The sequence below is a fragment of the Perca flavescens genome, chromosome 14 (genome assembly GCF_004354835.1).
Source record: "Perca flavescens isolate YP-PL-M2 chromosome 14, PFLA_1.0, whole genome shotgun sequence".
Lineage (NCBI taxonomy): Eukaryota > Metazoa > Chordata > Actinopteri > Perciformes > Percidae > Perca > Perca flavescens.
In genome coordinates, this window is record NC_041344.1 from 16,292,565 (window position 1) to 16,319,367 (window position 26,803).

General features: G+C 39.1%; 1 protein-coding gene across 1 annotated transcript in view; it reads left to right on the top strand.

The window, feature by feature from the left end:
• The window catches only part of csmd3b (CUB and Sushi multiple domains 3b), a 289,126-nt gene that overhangs the window by 162,403 nt on the left and 99,920 nt on the right, over positions 1 to 26,803 (top strand). The window contains exons 10-12 of the mRNA XM_028596859.1: positions 6,259 to 6,380; positions 15,217 to 15,320; positions 16,560 to 16,672. Of these exons, the coding sequence (XP_028452660.1) occupies positions 6,259 to 6,380; positions 15,217 to 15,320; positions 16,560 to 16,672 (339 nt within the window). The remainder of the gene's footprint in view (positions 1 to 6,258; positions 6,381 to 15,216; positions 15,321 to 16,559; positions 16,673 to 26,803) is intronic.

The following is a 26,803-nucleotide window of genomic DNA, read 5'->3' on the forward strand; positions in this document are numbered from 1 at the left end:
AATGTGTCGTTTGGAACATTAGTGAGAAAATAAAGTGAATGCATCTTGAAAATGTGCCCTTTATATCACAACAAGTGAACCAATAGAAAGAGACAGATACAGATAAAAAGAGAGAGACAGAGTGATAATCACTTTATTAAATACAATAAAAACAATTACAAAACTAAATACAACAAATAAACTACAAAGCAGCCATGCAATGCACGCAATGCCCTTCTGCCACTCCTACACTACTTTATGAGAGAGAGAGAGAGAGAGAGAGAGAGAGAGAGAGAGGGTCCATGTGGCACCTTGATTAATGGACAGATGGCAAGGCCACTAAGCCAACTGTGTGTGTGTGTGTGTGTGTGTGTGTGTGTGTGTGTGTGTGTGTGTGTGTGTGTGTGTGTGTGTGTGTGTGTGTGTGTGTGTGTGTGTGTGTGTGTGTGTGTGTGTGTGTGTGTGTGTGAACTCCAGGGGAGTTCAGTTGATCTGCCTGAATATACTGACTCAATAAAGGGTGCTATATGTCAACCCGATACACACACAGACACACAAATGCACATATGTTGACTTCCAACAGGAAAGAAACTTTAGTGTCAAGACATTGTACTGTACAACTACACTAAATGACTGTGTGTGTGTGTGGGTGTGGGTGTGGGTGCGTGCGTGCATGCATGCGTCTGTGTACCCGTTAAAGGCCATTGTAACGCTGTGTGGCAGCATAATGATGTCATCAATCATTCTCTGTGTCCATTGGTCAGTCTCCTCCTGCAGAAGCAGCTGATCTCTAATCTGACACAATGCAATGATCTAAGGCTCAGTGTGAACACATTAACTTTGGAAAAGTGTATTAGGTTTTCTGACATTGTAATATTCATCCAAAATCAAATTTGCTAGACTTCTTGGTACCATAAAAACTGTCAAACACACTACAGACAAAGGGTACCTGTAATAAAATGAACATGATCGTCTCAAGTAATATTTGTATCCTTGTTATCGACGTGAAAATAGAAGATGCCCCCTAACCTTTTCTGTCAAAATCCTGATTTGAGGATTTCATTTTAGCTTACCTGCATAGTTGGTTAAACATCATCCTTGTCAAAGTTACTTTAATAAGAAATGTCCTTATAAGGGGATGTTCCTTTAATAAGTAATGTACTTTAATCATGAAGTTCCTTTGATAAAGAAATTACCATCATAAAGAAGTTAACTATGTTTAAAAAATCACCTCACAGTTAGCTTGTGGGCATTTTCTGATGGACTGGTGGATTATGTATACAAGTCACGACATTGATTGAATCCTGATTTCCCAAAATACTACAAAGTCTATTAATTGATAGCTGGAATGTCTTTCCACTGGATAACGTCTACTGTATACAGGACATAAGCCAAACCAGTAGCAATGTATTGGTAAAAGTGTACAATAATGATTGAAGTTTTGATAACATCGAAACGTTCAGCACTTTACAAGCACTGGGACCAAAGATGTTTTTGTACCAAGAGGATGTTATTTCCAAATAAGCCTATGAATTGTGTACCTTTGAAAACTAATCCGTATGATTCTCGATTTTGTTTTCTATTTGATTTACTTCACCCCGAATGCTGTTTATGCTCTCTGGGGTGCAGGGCCAGGCAGATAATCTAGAACAGAATGAGTTTAAGTGGCCTTGCTATGCTTCAGTAGGTATTGCTGTATGGATGATTGAACTTGAGCCCTCCACTGTGGGGACGACTCACTAACCGCAAAGGCCATCCTGCCGAGAAAGCAGCAGTTATAGACCTTGAGTGTAAGGCACAGATCAAACCGAAGGAAACGCTTATGAGTGTCTGCTATACTGGAATGGAGAATGTAGTGGGAAAAACTGTCAGCTGGGCCAGATGTCCACGGGTCTGCTGCACTACTTCTTAAAAGTACTCTAAGCGATGTCACACGTTTTTTAGGCAACATGTCACATGCAGCAAACATCTCCTCACTATCTGCGAGCTACCGGTCCCCTAAACACACTGTAAAAACACGCGGTCTCTGAAGACAGCCTAGGGTCCACACACGCCAACAAAAACAAAGTGGTCCAACCTGGACCATGCAGACATACACAAACCGTGTTCCAGTGTTCAGCCAATAACGGACAAGAAGGATTTTTTTTGGGGGGGTGGGTTAGTGCGCTGAAGCACAGAAGGGAGGGAACTGGATGAGGAGGAGGGAGGAGCAAGCTAATCTTTGTTTTGTTTGAAAATATTTTGAACATCAACAAGAAGTAACGTCACCCAACATTGCTTAGAGCACCTTTAACTGAATTCAAGCATACACAGTTTAATAGTTTGTGCTAATAGAATAAACACACTGGATTCGGCAAAGTTTAACGCAATATTAAGTTTACTGTACTGTTAGCACAAATACAGCAAAAGTGAGGGCTGTATCCTCAGTGAGAGTTGCACTGAATACACTCGGTTTCTGCTTTCTCTTTAATGCTAGTCAAAAAAAAAGTTGACTATGTTCCACCATTATATTTTTTTAATCCATACATGATCTTGGTTTATCAATAACCATATACCAATTAAATGTTATGCAGCATGTTAGGTATCATCATGTAGGACCTCTCAACAGCCTTGATTTCTAAAAAACAGGTACCCCTATGTTTGCTTTTCCTTAGTGGTCTGTACCAGAATAGCCTCATTATCAGATCTCAACTGTGAATTAGGCATCTGGAGCCACCCTTAGCTTTGGGATTATCTAGTGGTCAAAAATGAAATAGGTGGCCCAGGGACCTTTCACTTCAATTCTGGATTAAAACATGATTTACAACGTTGTGTGATTAGATAATCAGACAATAAGAAGACACTACAAGAACCAAGTCAAAACATTGTGAAGTTGAACAACAACGTTAAAATGCAGACTCTCTCTTAGCAACCTTCCCAGTGCTTATGGGGTGTGTCAGTTATGCTCTGAAGCCATAAAACAAAACTTTGGAGAACTGTGAGGAAGGGCATTCGAGCTACACTGTAGGCTTTGGCAATGTGATCCTTGCCTGAATCATTTCATTTTGCTCCACATTCCAATGGTTTACACAAGTGTGCATGTTTGTGTGTGTGTGCTAGAGTGAGAAAGTGAGAATCCTGGGGGAATCCAGTTGATCTGAATATATAAACCAAAAAGCAGATATGTTGTTACACACACACTCATGCACACAGGCACACACTCACTCACTCTCACACACACACACACACACACACACACACACACACACATACTGCAGTTCCTGCCTAAAGCATTCAGTTAATCTCGCTTGTGATTCCAATAATATGCTTTTAGTACCAGATAGACCTCATCAAAAACTTTAATTTGATCTAGAATTCATTATCACTTCAATGATAGTGTGGCCCTTTTGGCATTAAGCCCTCTCTACTGTGTGCCTGTATAAATAATGATGAGAGGAAGAGAAAGATATGCAGAAAGAGACACGGCCAGAGACAAAGTTTCACAGATAGACAGAAATGCTGTGAGACAACCATTATGAAAATACTCCATTACAAGTCCAAGTAAGTACAAGTCCTGCTTTCAAAATCTAACTTAAAGCTGCACACTGTGATCTTATTATGAATCAAATGACTGTGTAATATAAAAAGGTGTCACTCTTAGTGATACATCTACAGAGAATTGGCACCGATATGTGCACCTCTACAGAGCTTTTAAGTGTCGTTTAGCTCATTGTTTTGTTTTTCCGGCCTGCAAACTGAGCTCTCAGCAAGCTGATTTTTTTCAGTGAAAAAGCTCTGATAAACCCACTGTATGTTAGCTGCCCAACAACAAACTGCAGACAGACCATTTTAGCAACTTATGAGTAAACATAGCGGCATAAGCAGCTAAAGAGCCAGATATGTTTCTTTGGATATGTTGGAAACCAAAACAGAGCAAAAAGAGTTTGTCAAATAAAAAACTCTTGTGTTTACAGATTGTTCAGCTGCGCCCAAAACGGAAAAAAATATTAATTAATACAGCTTTAAGTAAAAGTACAGAAGTATTTTAAAAATATAATTAAAGCATCAACATAAAGAGTACTCTATATGCAGGAACATCGCACCTGTGAGTGGCATACAGTAGAAAGTAACTTGTAAATATAGCGTTTAGGTAAATGTAGTGAAGTAGAAAGTTCAGACTTGTAAAGTACTAGTGTAGTAATTATTAAGTAGCATAAAATGGAAATGCTCAAGTGGGTACCTCAAAATTGAACTTACTTAATCAGTCCACCTTTGTTGATGAAGAAGTCACAAGCAGAAAGGCACAGGAAGAAAAATAAAGAGAAACAGAGTTATACAGACAGGTAGAGCAAATGATAAGGGACAGGAAGAAAAATAGAGAGAAAGAGAGTTACACATACAGGTAGAGCAAATGACAGTGTACTGTAAATCACGAAGTACATACAATGGCTGATACAGGGACCAAGACAGTGTGAATAGAAGGTGCAGAGAGAAAGACAGACAGACAGATGCAGAGAGACGCAGAGAGACGGGTGAAGTTTAATATAAATGATGGGATGTTAGCTCCTCTAGTAATTCTGGTGATAACTCTCCGCGCTATCGCTATAGCAACACCGTGCCCATTCTGCTTTTGGCACAGTGATGGGCTGGCCATTCGTTCTGGCCACGCTGATTGAGCTGTCAACGCACACACACACACATACACACCCTGTTACAGAGACACACACACTCTTTGAGACATGCAGATAAGTCATTTCTCACGTGCAATTCAAACACACACACACACACACTCTTCATCCCTATGTATCCATCACTTTATAAATTGCAGTGAGCTGAACACAAGAGAAGGTCAACTGAAGATGCATTGAGAATTAGAGAAACAAGCATTACCTGGGTTTAGTCAGGCGGAACTCAGGCAGAGATCCAGAAGACAGGGAGACAGGAAAACACAGAGACACAGACAGAGAGACAGACAAGAGATATATAGTGTTGTCTCTAAGGGCTCTTGTACTTGTTCTGACACTCTCTTACAGCACCTCACAGACACACCCCATTACACGCACAACGAAACACAAACACACTGTGATGTGATTCTTTTACTTGTCCCTTGCCTTCACTCTAACCACTAAGCCACAGCAGCAGCCAGGAGTGTGTTTGTGTGAGTGCTTGAAAGTATGCATTTCTGTGAATTGTGTATGCATTGTGAGTATGTGTGAATTATGTTTGGATGCCTGTCGCCAAATGTGTGTGCATGCAAGCTTGTTATTTTGCAGTGTTAAGTGTTTCTTGGCTGCACAGTATGTGCATATGCACATGTGCTTTGTAAAATGCGACCATATGAGCGTTCATGCTTATGTGCTTCTTTTTGTGTGTGTGTGTGTGTGTGTGTGTGTGTGTGTGCTGTTAACTGTACGTGTTCCTGTGGCCTACTGCTGAACAAACTAATTAAGGAACAAACACTGCTTCAAACCAACCAGAAAATTACCTCCCAACTCTAACAGGACGACCCAAGGACAGACAAGCAGGTTCTCTATCACATCCAGTCAGAACAAACAGCCTAATATAGGCTTGGTTGGTTTATCGAACAACTAGCATGTGTCATTTTTAACACCCCAGTGAGTGCAGCTTCAGAGTTTGTGTTTGTGAGTTTGCATGACTTTGTGTTGACATACAGTAATATGCTTCTATGAATTCCAACTCAAGACTCTCAACTCAAACTGCACACTTTTACACCACAGGTCAACCAAATCTAGCTTGTTTGCTCAAGTAGACGAACGCAACTGTATCTGTTACATCATACTGTGATATTTAATGTGCGTTTTCCCAAAATGGAATATAATTCTAGTACTAGTAGTTGGAAGTTGTTGACTTTCAATAGATTTTGAGAGTAAATTGCTGGCAAGACTCTCTATCAGTCAATACTAGCTAATCCTGTGGTATTTCACAGCCAATAGCTTCCAATTAAGTACTTATATCCCGGGAGATGTCGCTGACAGTATCAATAACATCTTTCTGACCTTCTTTGCCTCTTTCTGTTCTTGTCTTCTCTTTCTGTCACCACACTCTTAGCATTGTATTAGTGTCACTTGTAATTGTTTTTACTACACTATAACTTTGATCCACAAGTGCTATATTTTGCTGTCTGTGGCTAAGAATAAACTAAAAAAATGGCTTAATTTTAAAGGTATTTATTTCTTTGTTGTAGTGCTGTGACTGAACAGTATACAAATGTTCTTGCTAATACCACCACAAATTGTACAGTTGCTACTAATAACAATGGCATGATTTTTCTGTTCACAGTAAAGACGTGTGGCAGTAATCTTCAAGGGCCATCGGGAACCTTTACATCTCCTAACTTCCCCATTCAATATGAGAGCAATGCGCAGTGTGTGTGGATAATTACTGCTTCAAATCCTAATAAGGTAAATCTCTCTCCCTCCTCTTTTGTTTCTCTGTCTGTCGAACAAACTCTCAAATTTTAATTGTTGTTAATTTACACACATTGCTACTATAAAGTTTTGTAACTAAATGGAATATGACCATTCAATCTATTTATTGCATCACAGAGTATGATGGCAAGTGTGACTTATACACTTGCCATACCCATAGAAACACATATACACATGTAGATATAATACAGTAATATGTAAAATCCTGTATAACTTATCTCTGCTTCTGCTTTGCAAAAACAAACAAACAATTAATGGTATTGTAATAGTACTTAATTATAAAACTATTTCAGTCAACCAACACACATTGAATTACTGTATTATTATGGGAATCCATATTTGGAGAATGTACAAAATTGATATTTTGCATGTAGTGTATCCATAAACAAAAAGAACCACCATGGGATGGAAGTGGGGTTTGTGAAATGTCAGAGCAAGAGTCGGTAGTGCTTATTATCGCAAAGTCTTGTTTTAAAAAGTGTGTTGCATATACAGTATGCTGCAGTGAGTACAGTATGTCAGTATGTGTGTATGTGAGTGTAACAACTCAGCTCAAATCGTCTGCCTGAACTAGCTTTGAACTAGCTTGCAGGCTTTGCTCCATTTGATTGTATGCATTCAATGTAATTTTAATTGATATAACACAGCAGCCCTAACAGGCATTTACAAAGTTAGTTTAGTTTTACGTAATTGAAATGTGTTGATAATAATGAGTGTAGGAGGTACTTTAAATGATATGCAAGTCAGAGCATATCAGTGTCTAATTCTGTGTGATTGGTTAATCCTGCAAAGGGGCAGACGATAGGCTGGAGGTTAGATGGATAGCTGCGATTGGTCGCTTTTCCTGGAGAAAAGTGATTAGTATTCAGGAGATACAGGACACTGGTGACCGCTCTGTTGTCAATGGCAACACCTGCGTCAGCCCCATAGGCGACGCACATGCACATATGCGCGCACTTGCATGCACACACCCACAAACACAGATACTCTTTAACATACAGTACATGTGTGTTTAATACACAGGTCTTTTAACGCACACACACACACACACACACACACACACATACACTTTGCTGCTTTGCTCTTGCGCAAAACCTTTGTCTCTCTCTCCCCTTCTTGCACACAACTCTCCCTGTCACAGTCCAAGGCCTCTGGTTTATGGCCTAGAGTAATACATTCTCTGTTGAAGGCTACAGTGTGTATGTGACTGTTCAAGGCTAAAGTACTAATGCCCTTCTGCTCCCTGTGGCGTGCGTGAACCCTGTGTGTGTGTGTGCGTGCATGCGTGCGTGTGTGTGTGTGTGTGTGTGTGTGTGTGTGTGTGTGTGTGTGTGTGTGTTTTGATGTGTGCTAAAGGTTGAAAATGAATCTGTATTTATTATGTATGATTATGGATATTGCCAAACACATTGACCAGAATGAAGACCAGATCAATTGCAGCTACGTTAAGTCATTTTTATAGCCCCTTATCTTTAAATTATTAAGAAAGTACCCTACCATATGCTGTGATGTTCCATTTTATTTCATGTACATGTCATGCACCATAATGCACCACATATGTCATGAACCATACTGAATCATATGCATGTCATACTGTATATGCAATATGTCATGCAAAATGTATGGCACTACATCAAACTTGAGGTCTTGACAGGTCTGTATATTTGTACAGCAGCTGACCTGAAGAGGATGGACATCCATTTAGAACAAACACAGACGCAGTGCCCCAGGGGCTAACACACATACAACATAAGCCAAACAGTCCCTGGTTCAAGTCTGGCTGGTCATCCCCCTTTCCGTTTACAGCATTTCATTATACAAAATGCCTAAAAAATAATCTTAAACACAATAAACTCCAGCTAAGTTGAAAGCCACTGAAATCTGAAAGACACAAAATTGTGTAATATGGAGGAATGGAGGCTTATTAATATACTAAGCCCTTTTAAAGAGCCAGATGAAGCAAATGATGAGCATGACAAAGAGTGACAAATAATTTCCCTCCTTCATTCATTTTTCATCTGTCTTGGCATTTATATTAATAATATCATAAAGAAACTCAAACCTCAATATGTAAATCTAGATCTTGCCCATGGATTCCCATCTTTGCTACTGTCAGACTTGTCTTACTGCTGTCAGATAAGTGTAATTTCTTTCTAGCAGAATTCAAAGAAAGATGCTTTAAATTTGGTAAAGCCAATAGCATTAATCAATCAATTTGATGATATACTTTTTCAAAAAATAATACATTTTTAGACATTTTGAAATACTTCAGTGACATATATTATCATTTAAAGGAGCAAGCCAAGTAATACTTTTCTGAGAAGCGCTGTATTTTAACAAAGCCAATATCGAACATCTCAGTACGCATTTATTTAATGAGAAAGGGGATTGAATATCATAGAGGCTTTTAATATATTGAAAAATAAATCACATAAATGGCTTTACCATATATCACAATGTTGACTTTGTAATGATCATAATTTAGGAATTCCCATTCTCTCATGGTTCAAGTTAGTGGTTGCAACTAACTGGTGGAGTAAACGGTAATTCACTAGTTCAGATGCAGGGTATACTGTATCTTGGGAGGGTGACAGGAGGCAAACAGACAGTGGGGAATTGGCAGGTCAACAACAGGTAACAGGCAACAATAGAGTGGGAGCATTGATGATCTGGCGTACCGGCAGTAAAAACTGTCGTCACTTAGAAGGCTGATGATAGAATAAAGGGCAGTTTAGTGGGCAGGCGAGTCAGTTGATCTCCTGAGAAGAGAAGGCAACAACATACACAAACATACACAGGGAAAATAGAGAGTCTGAGGCTGAAGAGGGTCATGGTGCAAGCACCACAACACATTTAGAGTAGAGGAATAGTCCCAACTGAACCTGCCTCTCCCACTAGCAGAACATTGCATTTTGTTATTGTTTGTACACCTCTCTCCTCATTCCATCCTTTACTCCATTTCTGTCATATCCCCTTTCTCATCCTTTTTTTTGGCTTTTTTTCACTGCCCATCTCTTCTCCTCTCTCACTCCCAGAGGCACTGTCCTCAGAATTAACCAGATTCTTCATTAAAGAGCTCAGCCTGAAACCATGAAATTACTATGGAGAAAGCGAGAATACAGAGAGGGAGGTAGGGGAGGTCACTTGTATTGCTCTCTCCATTGCACCCATTCCCGCACATATTCTACATTTCTCACTGTCTCCTTCTCATACTCTGGAGGTAAAGACACATGGGTTCTCTTCTCTTTGTCTCTTTGTGTTTCTGTCAGTCCCATTCCCTCTATCCCTTTCTGTCTGCCCACCCATTTTCTCCCTCTCTCTCAGGTTAAGTGTTAATGGGGTTTTATAGCTCTCTGATGTTATTGCTTCATTTATTTTTGGCAGAATGAGCCTTTAAAGCCAATTTATTCTCTCCTGTTCTCATTTAACCTTGGGGATGGCATGTCGGGATGGCCATTACTATACTATAAGATACTATACTATACCCTTCTCTTCTCTTCTCTTCTCTTCTCTTCTCTCAGAAAACAGATCTTACTGTACTATTGTCTTTTCTTCTTTTTCCCCATCATTTAGTATCTTCTTTTGCTCTTCCCATGTTCCCATTTTGTTGCAACTTTATGTCTACCGTATCTATTTTTTAGTTCATTAATACACATGCTGGACACAGCTGTGTTATTGAACATGCAAATGCCAGATCATGCTGAACTAGCTTTACGTCACTTCATCTGCATTTGTATGCAGACTGTAATGCATTACCCATGGATATAAGAAGACTACTGCAGTGCTACCATGCTGCATATTAAGTTAAAACCACTATGACAAACACCAAGGATATGTCATGCAAGGCCATTCAGTAAGAAGATAAAGTTAAATTATTATTTTTTACTTACTTTTGGGTAGGCTGTCTTTGTACTTATTTATAGGCATTGAATTCAGTAATGCCCTATACACCTACAGAAATCATACACTCTGAAACCATGAGGCAGACATGACATCTGCACTGGCTTTTTTTACTTACTGTTAGTCATTAACAGTGTAAGACTTTTAAAGGGCTCAGGTTCAAACATGTTTAACATTTAGCAGCAACATTTAGCAGCAACATTTAACATTATTTCAGTACAGTAGTTGCATAGCAACAGTAAAAGCCATGTATAGCCATAGCAAGGGGAAAAACACTTAGTTGCAACAGACTCTGGCCATCAGTCTTCATCAGCTAAAGACTGCGTTGTCTCACAATGGTGCACTTTATACAGTCCAGGCAGAAGCATGTTCAAGGGGAGCGGGTGGCAGAGGGTTTACTGTAATACTGTCACAGACAATCTATTATTCCCGGCCAGTCTGTGCCCTCTTTGCATCACTGACTGTGGCGCTCGCCAGGTGTTTCAGATATTCCTACAGTAACTGTATCTTCAAGGTATCCCTAGATCTTATTATGGTAGGGGCAGTGAGGAGCCTCCCCCACCTCATTGTCTCCACGACAACCAAAGGAAGTGCTTTATCAAGTAGAAATTCAATTCTGTCGCCTCATTGGCTAGAAGCCATAGATGGATGGACAGAAAGAATGCAGCAGCCAATTAGAAGAAGAGAGACAGAGAGGCTGACAGCAAGAGAGAGGGAAAGATAGGAGGATAGAGAGAGAGAGAGAGAGAGAGAGAGAACGAGAGAAGAATGTTTCTATGAACACCAACCTATTAGAGGAGAGGGGAAATTTGTAGTGTTTAGTTTAATCTATTGCACACACACACACACATACACACACACACACACACACACACACTACACTACATTGAAAGAGATACAGAACACACACACAAACCCTAACCCCTACACTGTCAGTAATGATGTTTCAATCTAAGTTGACTTGAGTACAGTGTTCACAGAGACACACACGCGCGTGCAAACACACACATAGATAGACACACATGGGCACAGTGTAATGCAGTTATATCCCAGCTGTGTTTAATGCTGTGTGAACAGTGCTGATATGGCATTAGGGTGTTCTGTAAAGGACGTATACAAGGAGACAGACCAGTGGCTATCATCGGAACACACACACCCTCCTCTGTCTTTATACACTGCATGGACAAAAAAGGTCTGGTCTGTTACCTGCCGCAGAAACAAAAAAGGCTGAATGGTTCTCCATTGCATATCCAACATACTAAGCCACAATCAGCCATTATTTTTAGCCGTATCCATCATAAGCTACTCACTCAGTAACCTCTCCCCTTTCATTTTATCACTTTTGACGCTGTTTTTTCAAGGCTCTTGTTTTTTTAAATGATCATTTTATAAGCAAAGTGTTAAATTGTCACCTTTCTGGGAAAAAAAAAAAATCTATATTGAGGAAATACACACAACTGAATGCTGTGTAGAATGTAGAAAAGACAAAGTTTCTCTTTTTAGACACGGATGAATGGCAGCTGTAGCAGCACAGTGTCTGTCTACTCGCCGCTGTGACTTAATATGAACCTTGAGGGATATTTTCCAGTCGTAAAGCCACTGTCTGAAGTTCTTCAGTAAATGCAGGGCTGATGTAAAAACTACATTTATGAAACCATGAAGCATCTATAAGTCCAGAGGGATTTGTTTTATGTCATGCTGTATATTTTCTTTTCAAATTAGAATGTTGGTGAGCTTAGAACAGTGGTTCCCAACCTGGGGTCCGGGCACCCCTTAGGGGGGCGGCAAAGATCACAGGGGGTGCGCAAGTCTTTATCTGGTTTAAGGTTGACATAAGTAGGGGGGCGCCAAGGAAAAAAGGTTGGGAACCACTGGCTTAGAAGACTAAAGTCAGTTTGAAATCCGAAATCACTTTTCAACATGTGCTGTATAAAACAAAAAACATTCTCTACATATACTGCGCCTTATTTATCGTCAGACTTGCTGTTGTATTGAAAGCCTGCTTTGGGTTTATAGGAATATTATGATAAGTGTGAAAATGGTGACTATGTAATCACAGAAATAGACACATTAATCTCCATAAAAGCTGTGCCTATCTGTAAAAGTGAGTGTGTTTCGAGTGTGTGCTTGTGAAAGTGTGTGCTTGAGTGTCGCTTTGTCTGTGTACTTGCCAGAGAGAGTTTAGCAGGTTTGTAGGTGATGCTTTAATCCAATACGCCTTACATGCCGATACGACTGAGTGAGCATTGTGAGCAATGGGCAGATCACAGCTTCATTTTTCTACACCTCCGCCCTCTCATTTAACTCCTTTCTGGTGACATCAGGTGATGGTGTTGTTGGTGATTTTATTTTGACAAGGCATCAGTACTTCATGTAGACGTAATTAACAGAAAATAACTGAGCTTTTTGGTGTGACAGAATTAAAAATTAACCCCATGTACACAAGCAAAACAGGTGACACTGCCAACAGCTAAGCAGTTAAACAGCAGGTGAGTGGAAAGGCATGGCCACTGTTTTTGTGTGTTCAGTTTTTCATTTGTTCCTTATTTCTTCATAGATTAAACGGTCATAGTGAGGATAAGCTGTTTATACTTCATGTCCCCAGGAGTCCAGGTTGCAGATAGTGAAGGGGGAAAAAAATAACTATATTTATGGTGCCTGACTCAAAAGGAATGTTTGAATACAGACTACACAAACAGATGCTCAGAAATAAGAAGATATTGATATGCACATAAATATGCTCACTGTTAACACGCCAGCTCAGAGGAGACCTAGACCTGTATGATGTTTTGGATGTTTTTGAAGTCCTCCCAGCAGAATATTGAATCTGGAATTCTGTAAATTCCTCACAAGGAAAGAGGAAGAGGAGGAAGGATGGGCGGAGAGAGGTTTCAGTCTCCCCCTGAGGGTCAAGTCAGAATTCTATTTTGAAAGCTAGCATCAAAGATTTGCTCATTATTACACCCCCTCCCTCCCCCCCATTCCTATTTGCTGCCTCCTCCTCTCTCCTGCCTTCTCCCATCTGCCTCCATCTTCTTCCTTCTCTCTACATCCTCTCCTCCTTCTGTCCATATCATCCTTTCTTCCTGTCTCTTCTTCCATCCCCTCTCTCCTTTTCTGTCTTCTCCTGTGCCAAATGTGTTTCTCTCTGGTCTTAGATGAAACGGAAAGTGTTGGTTTAATAATTCTCGATCAGAGTTTTGGGCTGCGTGCTGATTCTCCCAGCTTCAAGTGCAGCGCAGGAAGTGTTTCTCGTCTCTTCCTAGTTCTTTTTGTAACACTCAATGAAATCGAGCACATTGTGTGATGCATTAAAGTTGTTTTTTTTAAATTTTACTAAAAAGTCACAATATTCCAAGGCAAGGTTGAAATGTTTCAGCGATAAAGTTGAGACAAAGGCACATGTTGTAATATTATGAGAATAACACAGTGGTTTATGTCATATTACAGTATCAGATACATTCTGAATTTTACAAGAAAGTGTGTTTTCCTAACAGTGGCCCTAAAATTGTAGATATTATGGCACAGTTCTACGTCCTTTAAATTTATGGTTCTTACTAGGGATGTCCCCGACTAAGAATTTACATAGTCAAATCAGAATCGTCAAGTCTTGCCTATCATTGACTGATCGTCTAATCATAATAATATAGCACCTTTTACAGACAAAGTCACACAGTCCTTCACATGATAAACATTTGTTTAAATGCAGTAGGATCCAAACAGAAAATAAGCAAGTAAAAAGAAATAAATAAAATAAAAAATAAAGACTTAAATCCCAAAGTTACAAACATGAGACAAAAGCGAGTTTAAACAAGTGTCTGATGCTGTGATAAGGTTGTTTGTAAAGCTCCTTTTGTATGAAAAGATGCAACCGATTAGTACACAGACATAAAAAGAGTAGCTTCTTATTGCATAAGTGGTGCAGTGGTAGAGAAGATTAATTGAAAGAGGTTTGGAGCACGCACTAGCTCGTCACTGAGCAGTCAGCAGCTGGCCCCCGGTGACGAGAAGCAGAGCGCACGGAGCAAAAGTCTGCTGTCCTGCTGCGTGCACTCTCTACTTCTTTTACAATCCTCTTGTCACAATGTTTTTCTGCCACAAACACAACCGTTGTCTCGGCTTCACCTGGCATATAACAACGCGGCTTGCTCGTCTGGTGTGCGGGATTTGATGATCAGCGGGGCGGACGGATCATGCCGTGGGCTGTGCACTGGACCACGGCTGTGCTCCTGTATCGGGCGGTGGCACACAACTTGCATCTTACTTCTCATCATCTTTTACTATTCCAAAGTGCACCCACACTTAAGATGTTCTTCTCCCAGACATTTTCAGTTAAAGGTGTAAATCCCTGCCGCCAAGATGCTCCTCCATCGCTCACAGATCATGGAAAGTAAAACTTAAATCTGTCATGGAGCGTTTGGATTTATTCACACATTTTACAAAGATGTATTAAAGCTTCTTTCTTTTCACATTTTTATTTAGAGCATTATAATTTGATATTTATATCATAATAATTAACTTATTGGGATAAAACGGGTAGTTCATTGTTAAATCAGACATTGAGCACCCCCATATAGCCAAAATTGCATGATCCTCATTTCATCCCCAACACGTCTGCGTAGATTCGACTGTGAGATTGGCAGTCGAATCAGGCTGCTTCGCTTGAAGCATTGAATATTCGACTATTCTGCGTCACCCCTAGTTCTTACACTGGGTTCAGTAAACATTTCCATATGCTGTCGGGTTCTAAGGTCTCCAATGTTTGTCTGTTTTCAGGATCTGCTTCTTCTTCTTGTGGCTATTGATTTAGTATCCCTAACTTGCCTAAATTAAAATATCAGTCCCAGATGGATTTTGACTGGTTTGAGACTGACATGTATGTGTCTGTGTTTTTGTGTGTGAACTTTAGGTAATCCAGATCAACTTTGAAGAGTTTGACCTGGAGATAGCCTATGATACTCTGACCATAGGAGATGGAGGAGAGGTGGGAGATCCTACAGCTATACTGCAGGTGTAAGTATTACACTATCCTTTTACATACTCTCATTTATTTTGAATTTTTTTTTCTAATCCAAATCAAGCATTTTAGGATAATTTGTGTCAAAGGTAGACAGACTGTAAATCCCTTAAAGAGAAAGACTTTAGAAATATAGAAGCTTTGCTACATTATTCCTTTCTGAATCAGAGGTGGGGAATGCCACACGGTACAATGTCTCTAACAATGCCAACATGAATAGTGTAGTAGCTGCTGGTAAAAAACACACACAGTAAGTTTTCAGAGGCAAGGATCACGGATTCTAATTCATAGATTGTTTTACTTTATGAAAGAAAATTCCAATGCTCCCAATTAATGAAAAACACACTCAGAACTTCTACCCTGCTTGAAAATCATGCTTATTAAGTTCAGTATTGTATTCTTAGAGCAATAATGATGAGATACATACAGAGCAAGGTCTGTTGTCGTACCAGGCAGATTATGGCTACAAAACAGCTTCAACAAAGTAATGTTGTGAGATAAACTCCTTAAAGATGAATGTAATAACTTTCAGGAAATGTGCTGCCTGAACTGCATTTTCTTTGAGTGATCTTATAAAGCAGATTGTGCAACACACAACGTGTTTCTGTAATGACCAGGTGCCGTCATAAACAGCAGCACTATTGTCGGTCTATCAAACGCTTTACAACACAGTTAACATGTTCCACATGAAGTTTAAATGATCAGAGTAAAAACTTTTTATACTTTGTCCATTTTCATTCTGGTTCTTGATGTTATGCCATCAGCTGCCAGCTAGGCTGAAATCCTCAATCTTCTTTGTCGCAATTAGTCAGATCATAAAACAGCAGTCTGCATTATGTGTGCTCCACTTAAAAAGATGGACTGTTCCTGAATTTTGAATATGTTCTGCAGTGCCCGAAAGGACCCAGATGCGGAGCCTTTACAAAGTGGATGATTTCAATTCACTTTGAGTCAGTCACTGTTAACTTTCATGCCTAAAAAGGTGTTGGCAGCTTGACAAAACGCTGGATAGCATGAATGTACTCTGAGCAATTTGCTTTCTTAAGGCAGCATTCCGCAGAACCAAAGCAAACCAAATCAAAACATTTATCCCCAGCGCAGGATGCTCCAGAAATGTGTGCACACTCAGAGCAGCGCATGAGAATTTGATTATGGCTATGATTGCAGTGAGGCAAATTATACGTTTTATAATATGATTATGATGACAATGATTTAATATATATTTTGTGCTCCAGCCTATCAGGTAGCTTTGTTCCTGACCTGATAGTCAGTATGACCCACCAGATGTGGCTTCACCTACAGTCAGATGAGAGTGTCGGCTCTATAGGATTCAAGATCAACTATAAGGGTAAGAAATTAGTATGTTTGTGTGTTTGAGAGAGAAAAAGAGAGATGAATTATAATTGTTTTATGGAGATGAGAAAATATTTGTGCAGAAGCTCTTTAGTTAACTTTTAAAAACGGTGTGTCTGTAGACCGTTTGTCTAGCAAAACCTGACCTTTATCTTACCATCAATTAAAAATAGTTTTAATCTGTTCTGTTGATTCAGCTCCTGCCTTCCTAAAAATATTAACCTTTCCAAAGTTCTCTATTTGATAGATGCAGTGTGAATTTGATTACAGTCCATGAAACACAGAGAGGTGAGCTTTGCTGCATTATCTTTGGATTTATTGCCATAATGAGGTCACAGTGCTAAGTCTGGTACAGTATGCAGTGAGCATACATGTTTGGATATATCTTTGCCCTTTATTCTCCTTGTGTTTCATTGTGAAGTTCGAATAATAGAGTGACTAAATGGTGATTAAAAGAATAGATAGTCCAAATTAATTAAAGCTGTTTAACCATTGTTTTGTAGTGTATTTAAAAAAGGTGCAGAATTGTATGTTGACTTATTAAAAAGGTCTACACAGCTTTTCAAATAAAAATAATTAAGTACCAATTAAGTCCATCTTTAAAGATATCCGGGGTGTCGAACCAACTTGAAATGATAATGGACATCTGCTAAGGGGCTCCACAGTAGCTGCATGTAACTCGTTCATTTGTCCTGAATAAGTTCCCCATAGAGATCAATAGAAAAATGAATGGAGAGAATCACCATTTAAACGCATCCATGCTTATGATGATACTCCATTGTACGAGTATTATGGCCTGACATTCTTTTTATTGGCAGGGATTAAGCTTTTTATATTCTCTACAGTATGTATATTCTTTATACTTTTAACAATGGTGAATACATTTATACTCTATTTTTTTTACAATCATAATCAAATGCCAGAAAATTGAGTGTAGTTGTTGACTGAATTGGCCTGATGTTATTTTTGGCCAACATTAGTCACAGATATATTGCCGTTATATTGAGTAATAAGTAACAAGAAACTGCAGTACAGAAATGCAGAAGGTATCCAGTCCAATCCAATCCAAATTTATTCATAAAGCACATTTAAAAAAAACAACAGTTGACCAAAGTGCTGTACAACCAAAGATACTAAAACATAGAAAGAACACCGTAAATACACACCGATCAGTTTAAAGACAGAATGACAATAATATAGAAAGGCAACTATACTAGTGTGTTTAAAGCCAGATAATAAAGATCTGTTTAAAGACGGGATTTAAAAACAGGCAGTGTAGGGGCTAGATCTAACAGAGTTTCCAGAGTTTAGAGCCTGTAACTGTAAAGGTGTGATCTCCTCTGTGCTCCAGCCTTGATCTTAGGACCACAAGGAGCAACTGGTCAGCTGACATGAGTGACTTTGGGGGGCCGTATGGTTGTAAAAGGTCAGAGAGATTGGTTGGAGCAAGCTCATTTAGTGATTTGTAGGTAAACAATAAAATCTTAAAATCAATTTTAAAATGTGCAGGGAGCCGGTGAAGGGAGGCCAGTACAGGGGAAATGCAAGCGTGAGATGGAGGCCTGGTTTACACCAACATAAAGGGCATTATAGTAGTCAAGTCGGGTCAAGATAAAAACATGTATAACCCTTTCAAAATTACTAAAAGATAAGAAAAAAGGGCTTGACCTTAGACAAGAGCCTTAGTTGAAAAAGCTTGATTTTATTACAGTTTATCTGCTTGTCTATTTAAAAATCCCTGTCCATTATCACACCCAGATTTTTAACAGTAGATCCCAAAAATGGCCATGATTCATTCACCTGGATGTTTATTATCCTTAAATGTGACTCTTTTTCACTTAAATCCAATTACCCTGAAAAATTCCATCAATACTGAGTGCAAGATAAATGTGTTTTTCTGTGATTGCTGGCTCCATCACCCACAAGATTTACTATAAAGGTGGGCACTTATGGTATTACTAGTTGGCTGTGTGAAGTGTTTTGTGTGTTTTTGAGCAAGAAAAAGGTATATATAGAGAGACATGATGATGAGTGAGTGAGTGAGTGAGTGAGTGAGTGAGTGAGTGAGTGAGTGAGTGAGTGAGAGTGAGTGAGTGAGTGAGTGAGTGAGTGTGTGTGTGTATTCCAAAACCCACATCCAATAGACCTTGGTTATGAAATATAAACATTATCAGTAACTCCAGCCTTGCTGCAAATTCAACCATGCACTACACAGTGTGTGTGTGTGTGTGTGTGTGTGTGTGTGTGTGTGTGTGTGTGTGTGTGTGTGTGTGTGTGTGTGTGTGTGTGTGTGTGTGTCAGACAGGTCCTCCGTCACTGAGCCAACGAAGCTCTACCAACAAGTCATTCACCTCTTTCACTCCTCACATTCTCCCTATCTCCCTTCTCTTCTCTCTCTGTCTGTCTCTCTGCTGGTGTCATTTTTCCTCATTAGCCATCTCTCTATCGCCATTCTCTCTTTCCTTTCTTTCTAAAATCACAACATTTTCTCAGTCAGTTGTGCTCTAATGCACTGTAGTTTGTTTTCTCTGCTTCTCCTTTTTCACTCAGACACCTCTCTTCTCGTGTGTTGTCTTTCAGCTGACCAGTCCTGCTTCTATCGTTCTCTTTTCACTCTTCCACTCCTCTGTTTCTGCTTCTCTCTGTCTCATCATTCTCTCTCCCTCTCTCTGTCCCTCTCTTTTTCTTGTCACCATTCATCTATTATTAAAGCCAAGGTCACCAACCTAGCAACACTTTGACTCCACTCCCCCGTTGCAAGGCATACAAATCACACACACACATACACACACACACATGCACACACACTCATACGCACTCATAGCAGTCCAGACTGCCTGTACAACAATCTTTCTGTCTACCCGGAATCATGGCATGTCATTGCTATAGATTTCAGCGGAGCACGGTAATATTATTGACATCATTTACATTCAAGTTTCAGTGTTTTGGTCTACTCTGTAAATAAATACATTGATCATATGCTTACATATCTGTCTGTACAGTCCATAAAGAGGTGTCATTGACGTTTTGGGGCATAATATATCTCTGTGTGTGTGTGTGTGTGTGTGTGTGTACGTGGAGTTATGCAATACCTAAGTACAAGCACTTTCAAAGCATAATATTTGCCTTAAATTTGCTTTATCGTGTAAGTTCAACAACAATAAAACCACATGTTTAGTGATTTATGTTCTTTTTCTAAGATATGAAAAATATAGTGAGTGTGTTACTGCAGGGATGCATGTTTCACTGATTATATTTATAGCACCATATCTAACATTGTTTTTGTCTGGTTTGAAAATAGAAATCCCCACACTAAGGTTACATGTCACTCAATAAGATTACAATCTCAGGTCATTTCCAGTCAATTATTCATGCATCAATCAATCAATAAAAATGTATTTATATATTACTTTGCAGTAACCAGCAGGTATCCAAAGTGCTTCACATCAGAAACCAAGAATAAAACACATATCATACAACATATCATACAATAAAAAGACTGAAACATAGAAAACAGTATGTATGCATTCTAATTGACTTAATATAGTTTTAAACGTTATGTTTGGCCTTTTTGGGGCGGTAAGAATGACAGTGTTTTATGTAATGTATGTAAGTTCTATGTATTGTATGAGTCAGTCTTGAATACATTATCTCATGAAACACAACACACTGATATTTAGATAGTGTTGTAATTCTTTATGTCTCTTGAATAAATAATACATATTCAATATGTCTATATATCATTCAAACTGAATGGCCAACTTCATAAAACACAGAGCAGGCAGAATAAATGTGCTGAATATTCTTTTTGGAATGGGTAGATATCAGATAAAGCCATCTCATAAAGTAATGCATTATTAACTTTCCCACTCACATTCTCAGTCAGAAAGGAGGTTTGGTGTGTGGCTTGCAGGGGCATTATGGCAGTCCAAATGCACCTAATTCAGTTCCTCTTCTCCTATTTTTCTATCAGTGTTTTTTTGCCAAAAGAAGAGTTTATAAAATCTGTAAAGGTCTTCAGCAGTATTTCATCACCAGCTCATCTTACTTTTGAGGTTTTAGGGGCCGCCACAGAGTTGAATTTTAGAGCCATTGCTTTCTATAATTTAAATGCAGCAGCTGCCAATTGGATTGATGTAGGATTCAACACTTCACACAGAGTGAACCTTATGTTCCAGCAGTAGCAGCTGATTCCTGCCAATTAAAACAGGCACAGGTGCTCATTTGCCCTCACTCACCTGCAGCTACTAAAGCCACATTGTGACCATGGACGTGGCAAGTAAAGGCATCTGTCAGCACATTAGATTGATTGAGCTGTCAGGTGGATAGTGGTGTGTGTTTCCTGATGCCAGATATGAACTTTTAACAACAAGGCATGAGGGACATCTGAACCAGATAAGTAATTATATTCCTATATTATATATTTTAAATTAGAACTTAAAATGAGTAGAAGTACTCAGTAAATTATACAACATTACCAATACAATGTATAGTGTACATATTAATACAGTATTTAAATCTGCCTGTAGGACATATTTCTGCATGTAAAATGACTTAGATTTTAATATTTTTTTCCAATATGGGGGCCTTAAATGATAAAAAACATAGAACAAATATTTGCCTCTCATCGATTTTCATTGAAATACATTGTTTCTGCTGATGAGTCATTCCTTCAAGTTCTGGCTTTTTTGAGTGCATCATTCTAGCATTATCCCAGCATCCTGTGTTATATAACGCTGTGCTAGGAGACTACAAAGTGCAGCAAAACGTCAAGTACCTGCCTCACAGCCAGTTGTAAAAGAGGGCTGGATGGTACACATGTCAATCTCATTACAGATGTGTTTTATCTAGTTTGCTCCCCATGCTAGATGTTGCTGGGTTTATCTCATATAATGACACTAACTTAACTGCAATTACTCTGCAGCTAAGGCTCATGCGTCAAAACATGATACCGCAGCCTCTGTCAGGGAGAAGTAAAAATAAAAATCCCATCCCTAAATTTGAATGTTACTATATCATTGCTTGGGCTGCTATTTTCTCTTTTCTGAAGCAGGATCCCATCACAGAGTCATAATGTCAGCTCTTACTTTTGAGATTTTATTTTAGATTTTTCATCAGCTTTTTTTATAGTTTTTAATATGTGATGTATTTTATTGGAGGAAAAGATGTGAAGGTGGATTTTTACAGCACAGTTGACCTCTGGTTGGATGGATCTGTAGTGTATGTGCGTTATGTGTCATGTCTTCCTGCATCTGTGCACCCATATGTTTCTGTGAGTGATTGTGTGTCTGTTTTTGGATTAATAACTGTGTATTAAGGTTGTCTCACGTTATTGACATTCAACAAAACGTCTAGAGCAGACTACATGACTGATCTAAATGGAGAGATTAAGAGAGAAAGCAATTTAGCGAAGGAGGTCACAAGAGCAAAAAATGGAACTGCAACTGAACTTTATGTGGTAGCTTATTTGGATACATATAATTTTTCTGAAGGACAAAGCATTTAGAAGTATAGTCAAGCTCAATAACAACAGCCTCTCATATTTTCATTATGAAATGTCATCCTGCGATAATGATGCTGACCGCCTGCTCCGACCAGTAAATATTTCCTGCACCCGTGTGATTTGTGTTGGGTCCCACAGGATCCTAATCCTGTTGCAGCACTGTAGTCCAGGTACAGAGCGGGACCCTCTTCATCACACAGCACTAAACAGCATTTCATTCAGAGCGGCTGAAACACCATGAAATATGAATTCATGAAATATTCATTCACAACATAACCAGAAATGTGGTTCAATTTTACAGTCAATAACCTCAGTATTGGGGTACTGAGCCAAAGCCGGACGTGTGTGTGTGTATGTGTGTGTGTGTGTGTGTGTGTGTGTGTGTGTGTGTGTGTGTGTGTGTGTGTGTGTGTGCGTGTGCGCGTGTGTGTGCATGCATGTATACATGCATGTGTGTGCTTCAGAGGTAACCTGTGAAGGGCAGGGCTTACTTAATCACAGAACTGTAAACAGCATTTCATTTTCTAGTCATTAATTATTGACTCGTATAATGTTCAATCCTCTTGTAGCCACCACTGTTATACACTGAAATACTATATATGTAGTTCATTGGGTCAAAATTCATCATAAAAAAATGATTCTATCTCTCATTAGGACTTCATGAAATATTCCATACATTTTAAATCATGTACGGCATTTGATAACCAAGCTGTGTGAATTTGTCCTGATTCCTATTTTGTCGTTAAAACTTCTCTGACAATAAATGGACAGGGATTGACTAAGTAATGTTGTACTCACTTAGAACCTACAGCCGTTTTGGCCTTCATTGGTCAGGAAGTTGTTTGAAAGGCTCATCAAGAAGCAGCTCCAGATGCTTCTGAGCTCATTAGACTCTTTGTTTTTAGAATAAGCAGAAGAGTTGTTTTTTTAAATGCTGCGTTAACCTAGGGCTGGGCGATATAGCTGAAAACTGTATCGCGATATAAGTGTTTCATATCGGTCGATATCGATAATTATTGATATTTTTTATGACCTATTTAAAATAAGGACCAGGAGAAAAATATATATTAAATTTAAACATTTTTATTTTAAACTTAACCTTCCTCTGATTATAATCCCCTCAGTTATAAAGCAGGAATGTCAACACAACCATGGAAAACACTCAAATAATTAAAATGTAAACATAGGTCTAAAATCACAATGAACACTTAACAATTATCTCTTAACATTAAGGTGCAAACTTAAAGAATAAGTAAGAAATGCTTCATAAAGTGTAATAAAAATAGTGCAAAATGTTAAATATAAGAAACCTGAGAAACTATTTTCTGCAGGTTTAGTGCTAGGTTGGTAACCTGACTTCTGAACAGACATGTCTGCCTCCGTTATTTCTTTGTAGCGTTTAGTAAGGCGCTGATGCAGAGTACCTCTCCATGGCGCTCTGCTGCTTGTGCCGTGTTGCAGCTGCAGATGTTGTTGGACGTTGCTGGCGAATACGGCTGTGCTCCAAAGTGTGAGCGCAGCTAAGGTGGTAAAACAAGTTTGTGGTAGTACCAGTGTTGGTGGGGACGACGGTCTGACGACATTGGTCTGTCTACGGTCAGACTTATAAAATCCCCAAAAACTGCCATACTGACTTTTGTTTTATCAACAATTTTCTCGCTCGCTGCGGCACTCACTTTCCACTTATCACTCCACGGCGGTTCTGTTATTGAAGAACACGAGACAGTGATGTGGCGCAACCAAACATGATACTGTTACATGATTGGCTGTTAGAGTGTCACTCCCTACGTTGCTAGGTTACCAGAGAGCGAGTGCCTTTGTTCATGCAACCAAACTTGCTTCACAATCTCTGGTTTCTTCTGATGAAGAAAAACAAGTTATCGAACATTTTATCGACCGCATTTTCTATTGATATTGATTACGTGTCTATTGCGAGACATATCGTTATTGTTTTATCGCCCAGCCCTACGTTAACCTTTCTTAAGTATACCCTTGGCAGGCTTGTATAGGTTTTACTTCCTTGTTTTGATGTAACAAAGTGTACTCAAGCACTGATGTAACATTTATTTAGTTATTTATTCAGATTTTATAACATATTGTTCATATTGTGGCACAAAAATGTCTTTGAGATGTGGGTGTCCTGTTCTCCCACCTGTAATTTTTGTACATAGATTGCAGAAATCTTTGTGAGGACAGGCACATCCTGAAATCCACTGATGATGCTGGAAGCACAAGCCTTTTTCAGGGTCAGGAGACAGAGTCTGGGTGTGTACTTCAGAAGTTTTTACAGCAGACTTCAGTAATGTATTTCTGCCCAATGATGCGTCCAGATCAAAGAAAACTGTCCAATTATTATCTGTGATCTTGAAGTCCAATTTTCAGAGAGTTACAGGTGTTTGGGAGTTACACCATTGAGTATAAAAAAGTAGTGTGCACTTCATGTTTCAAGAGCCGACAGAGATTGTGTGTTTTAATGAGACCAAAGATGTCTTTCTTATACACATCTCCTATCAAATCCATCCTCAAAAGATGTGGCCTGGTTTGGAACCTTAGAGAGGCAGAAGAAAATGTCAGTATTGTGAGTGTAATAAGTTAGATCATTTTCATTCAACAGACTGTCTTCACTGATGTCTACATTGGGAACAAGTCAATTTGAGCCACTCCCTTTAGGTCACAAATTCAGAAAACCATAAGCTAATTAGACAGGCTGAATTTCTCATTCTTTCCTCACACTGCAAATCTGCTTAACTTTCCACTCAATTCCTCTTCTTCTGTGGCTATTATAGCTACTGCATTATTATTTTACGTGGTTTAATTTGTTTAATGCATCTTGCTTTTTGTTTTGGAGACATTGGAAAGGGATACACATATTGACTATAAAGCACAGCAACAGCCAGAACTTGCAGGAGAGTTTATAGCATGTAACAAACTAGACTTTGCATACAACTATACATTCAGCATTCCATTACTATTTGCAACCTAGCCGTAAAATCAATTTCATAATGGTCACAAAAGAGAAACAGCAAATAAGCTTTTTTTCTCCCAGTCTCATTATAACCACTATAATCTATTACCTTACTCTCTCAGATCTTTACAGGTAGTGCATTTACCCTTCTCAGTGTGTGTGTGTGTGTGTGTGTGTGTGTGTGTGTGTGTGTGTGTGTGTGTGTGTGTGTGTGTGTGTGTGTGTGTGTGTGTGTGTGTGTGTGTGTGTGTGGGTGTGTGGGTGTGTGTGTACATATGTATTCCCATGGACAATATGGTGTGAGCATGATGGAATCTTATAGAACAGAATGGAATGGAGCTCAATGTGCAATCACAAACATAATATTGAAGTTGTACACACACATATACATTCATTCACTCACACACACATACACTTGAAGGAGCCTAATCCCCTTTGTGAATCCGTCAGCCTTGTTGTTGCAAACACAATAGGATTATTTGTGTGTGTGTGTGTGTGTGTGTGTGTGTGTGTGTGTGTGTGTGTGCGTGTGCATGTGAGTGCGTGTGTGTTTGTGAAAGAGAGAGAGAGAAAGAGAGTAGTAGTATAGGAATGCAACGACAGTATTCTTTATTTCTCTCCAAAGCAATTTGTTTTCTATTCTTGCAAGGTATATGTGTGCATGTTTTCACGCACAGCACGTGTGTTAGGCATGTTGTGATTGGTTGAGTCTGTGGGTCTCATAAAGACGATGTCATGATGGAAATTAATGCAATACATCTCAAACACGCACTCTGACACGAACACACACATAGATATACAAACATACACCTTTGCTTCCTGCCATGGGCCACTCCTGTAAATAGTACCGAAATTAGGAGAGGAGAGCGGGGAATAAAGAGGAGGAAGGCTGGGAAATAGAGGGTATATTTCCTGAAATACCATTCACGAAATTTTAAAGAGAATTATGGTGACACAGTGGCACTTGTATATAGAATCAGAGAAGGATCTGTGTGACCTAATGGTCAGACTGAATGTAAAAAAAGAGGTGTCATGAATACTTGCAAACTCAGGGGAAGGAGGCACACAGAAAGAGATGGATGCAGACTTGCTCCAGGCTACGTGAGCAAAGAAGTAAAAAGCATTCATGAAATTCTCCTGACGCAGCAAACCAAGAGCCAATCATCTTCAAGCAAGTCTCTATTTGGTTGGCAGTATATTTCTGTTTAAAATGGATGATGAGCTCGTGCAGCATGACATGATGTTTTACAGCAGGGAAAGATGGCCATTGGGTATTTGAGGCTTATAACACTGCATGGTGACCAAAAATATTATTAAAGCCAGACTCCAGATGCCGAATAAACTAGCATTTTTTTATCTTGTCACGATATAATCCACCTTGATGCTAATTGTTTTCAGTTATAATTAAGCTGCTTAATTGTTTGTATTCTATGAAATGCACGTGCATACATTCCATGTTACAGGATAAGGCCAGCAATATTCTTTATTTTTCCTATATTCAATTTTTTATTTGTTTAGTCCTCTCAATACTTTCTGACTTCCCCAGCCTGCCACAACTCTCTGCCCCAAGTCCATTGGTTCCTACTGAAGATGTAGAGCTTTATGAATGGGTCCTAAATATATATTTCATGTTTTAAAAGATTAAAAGTCTTAAAACA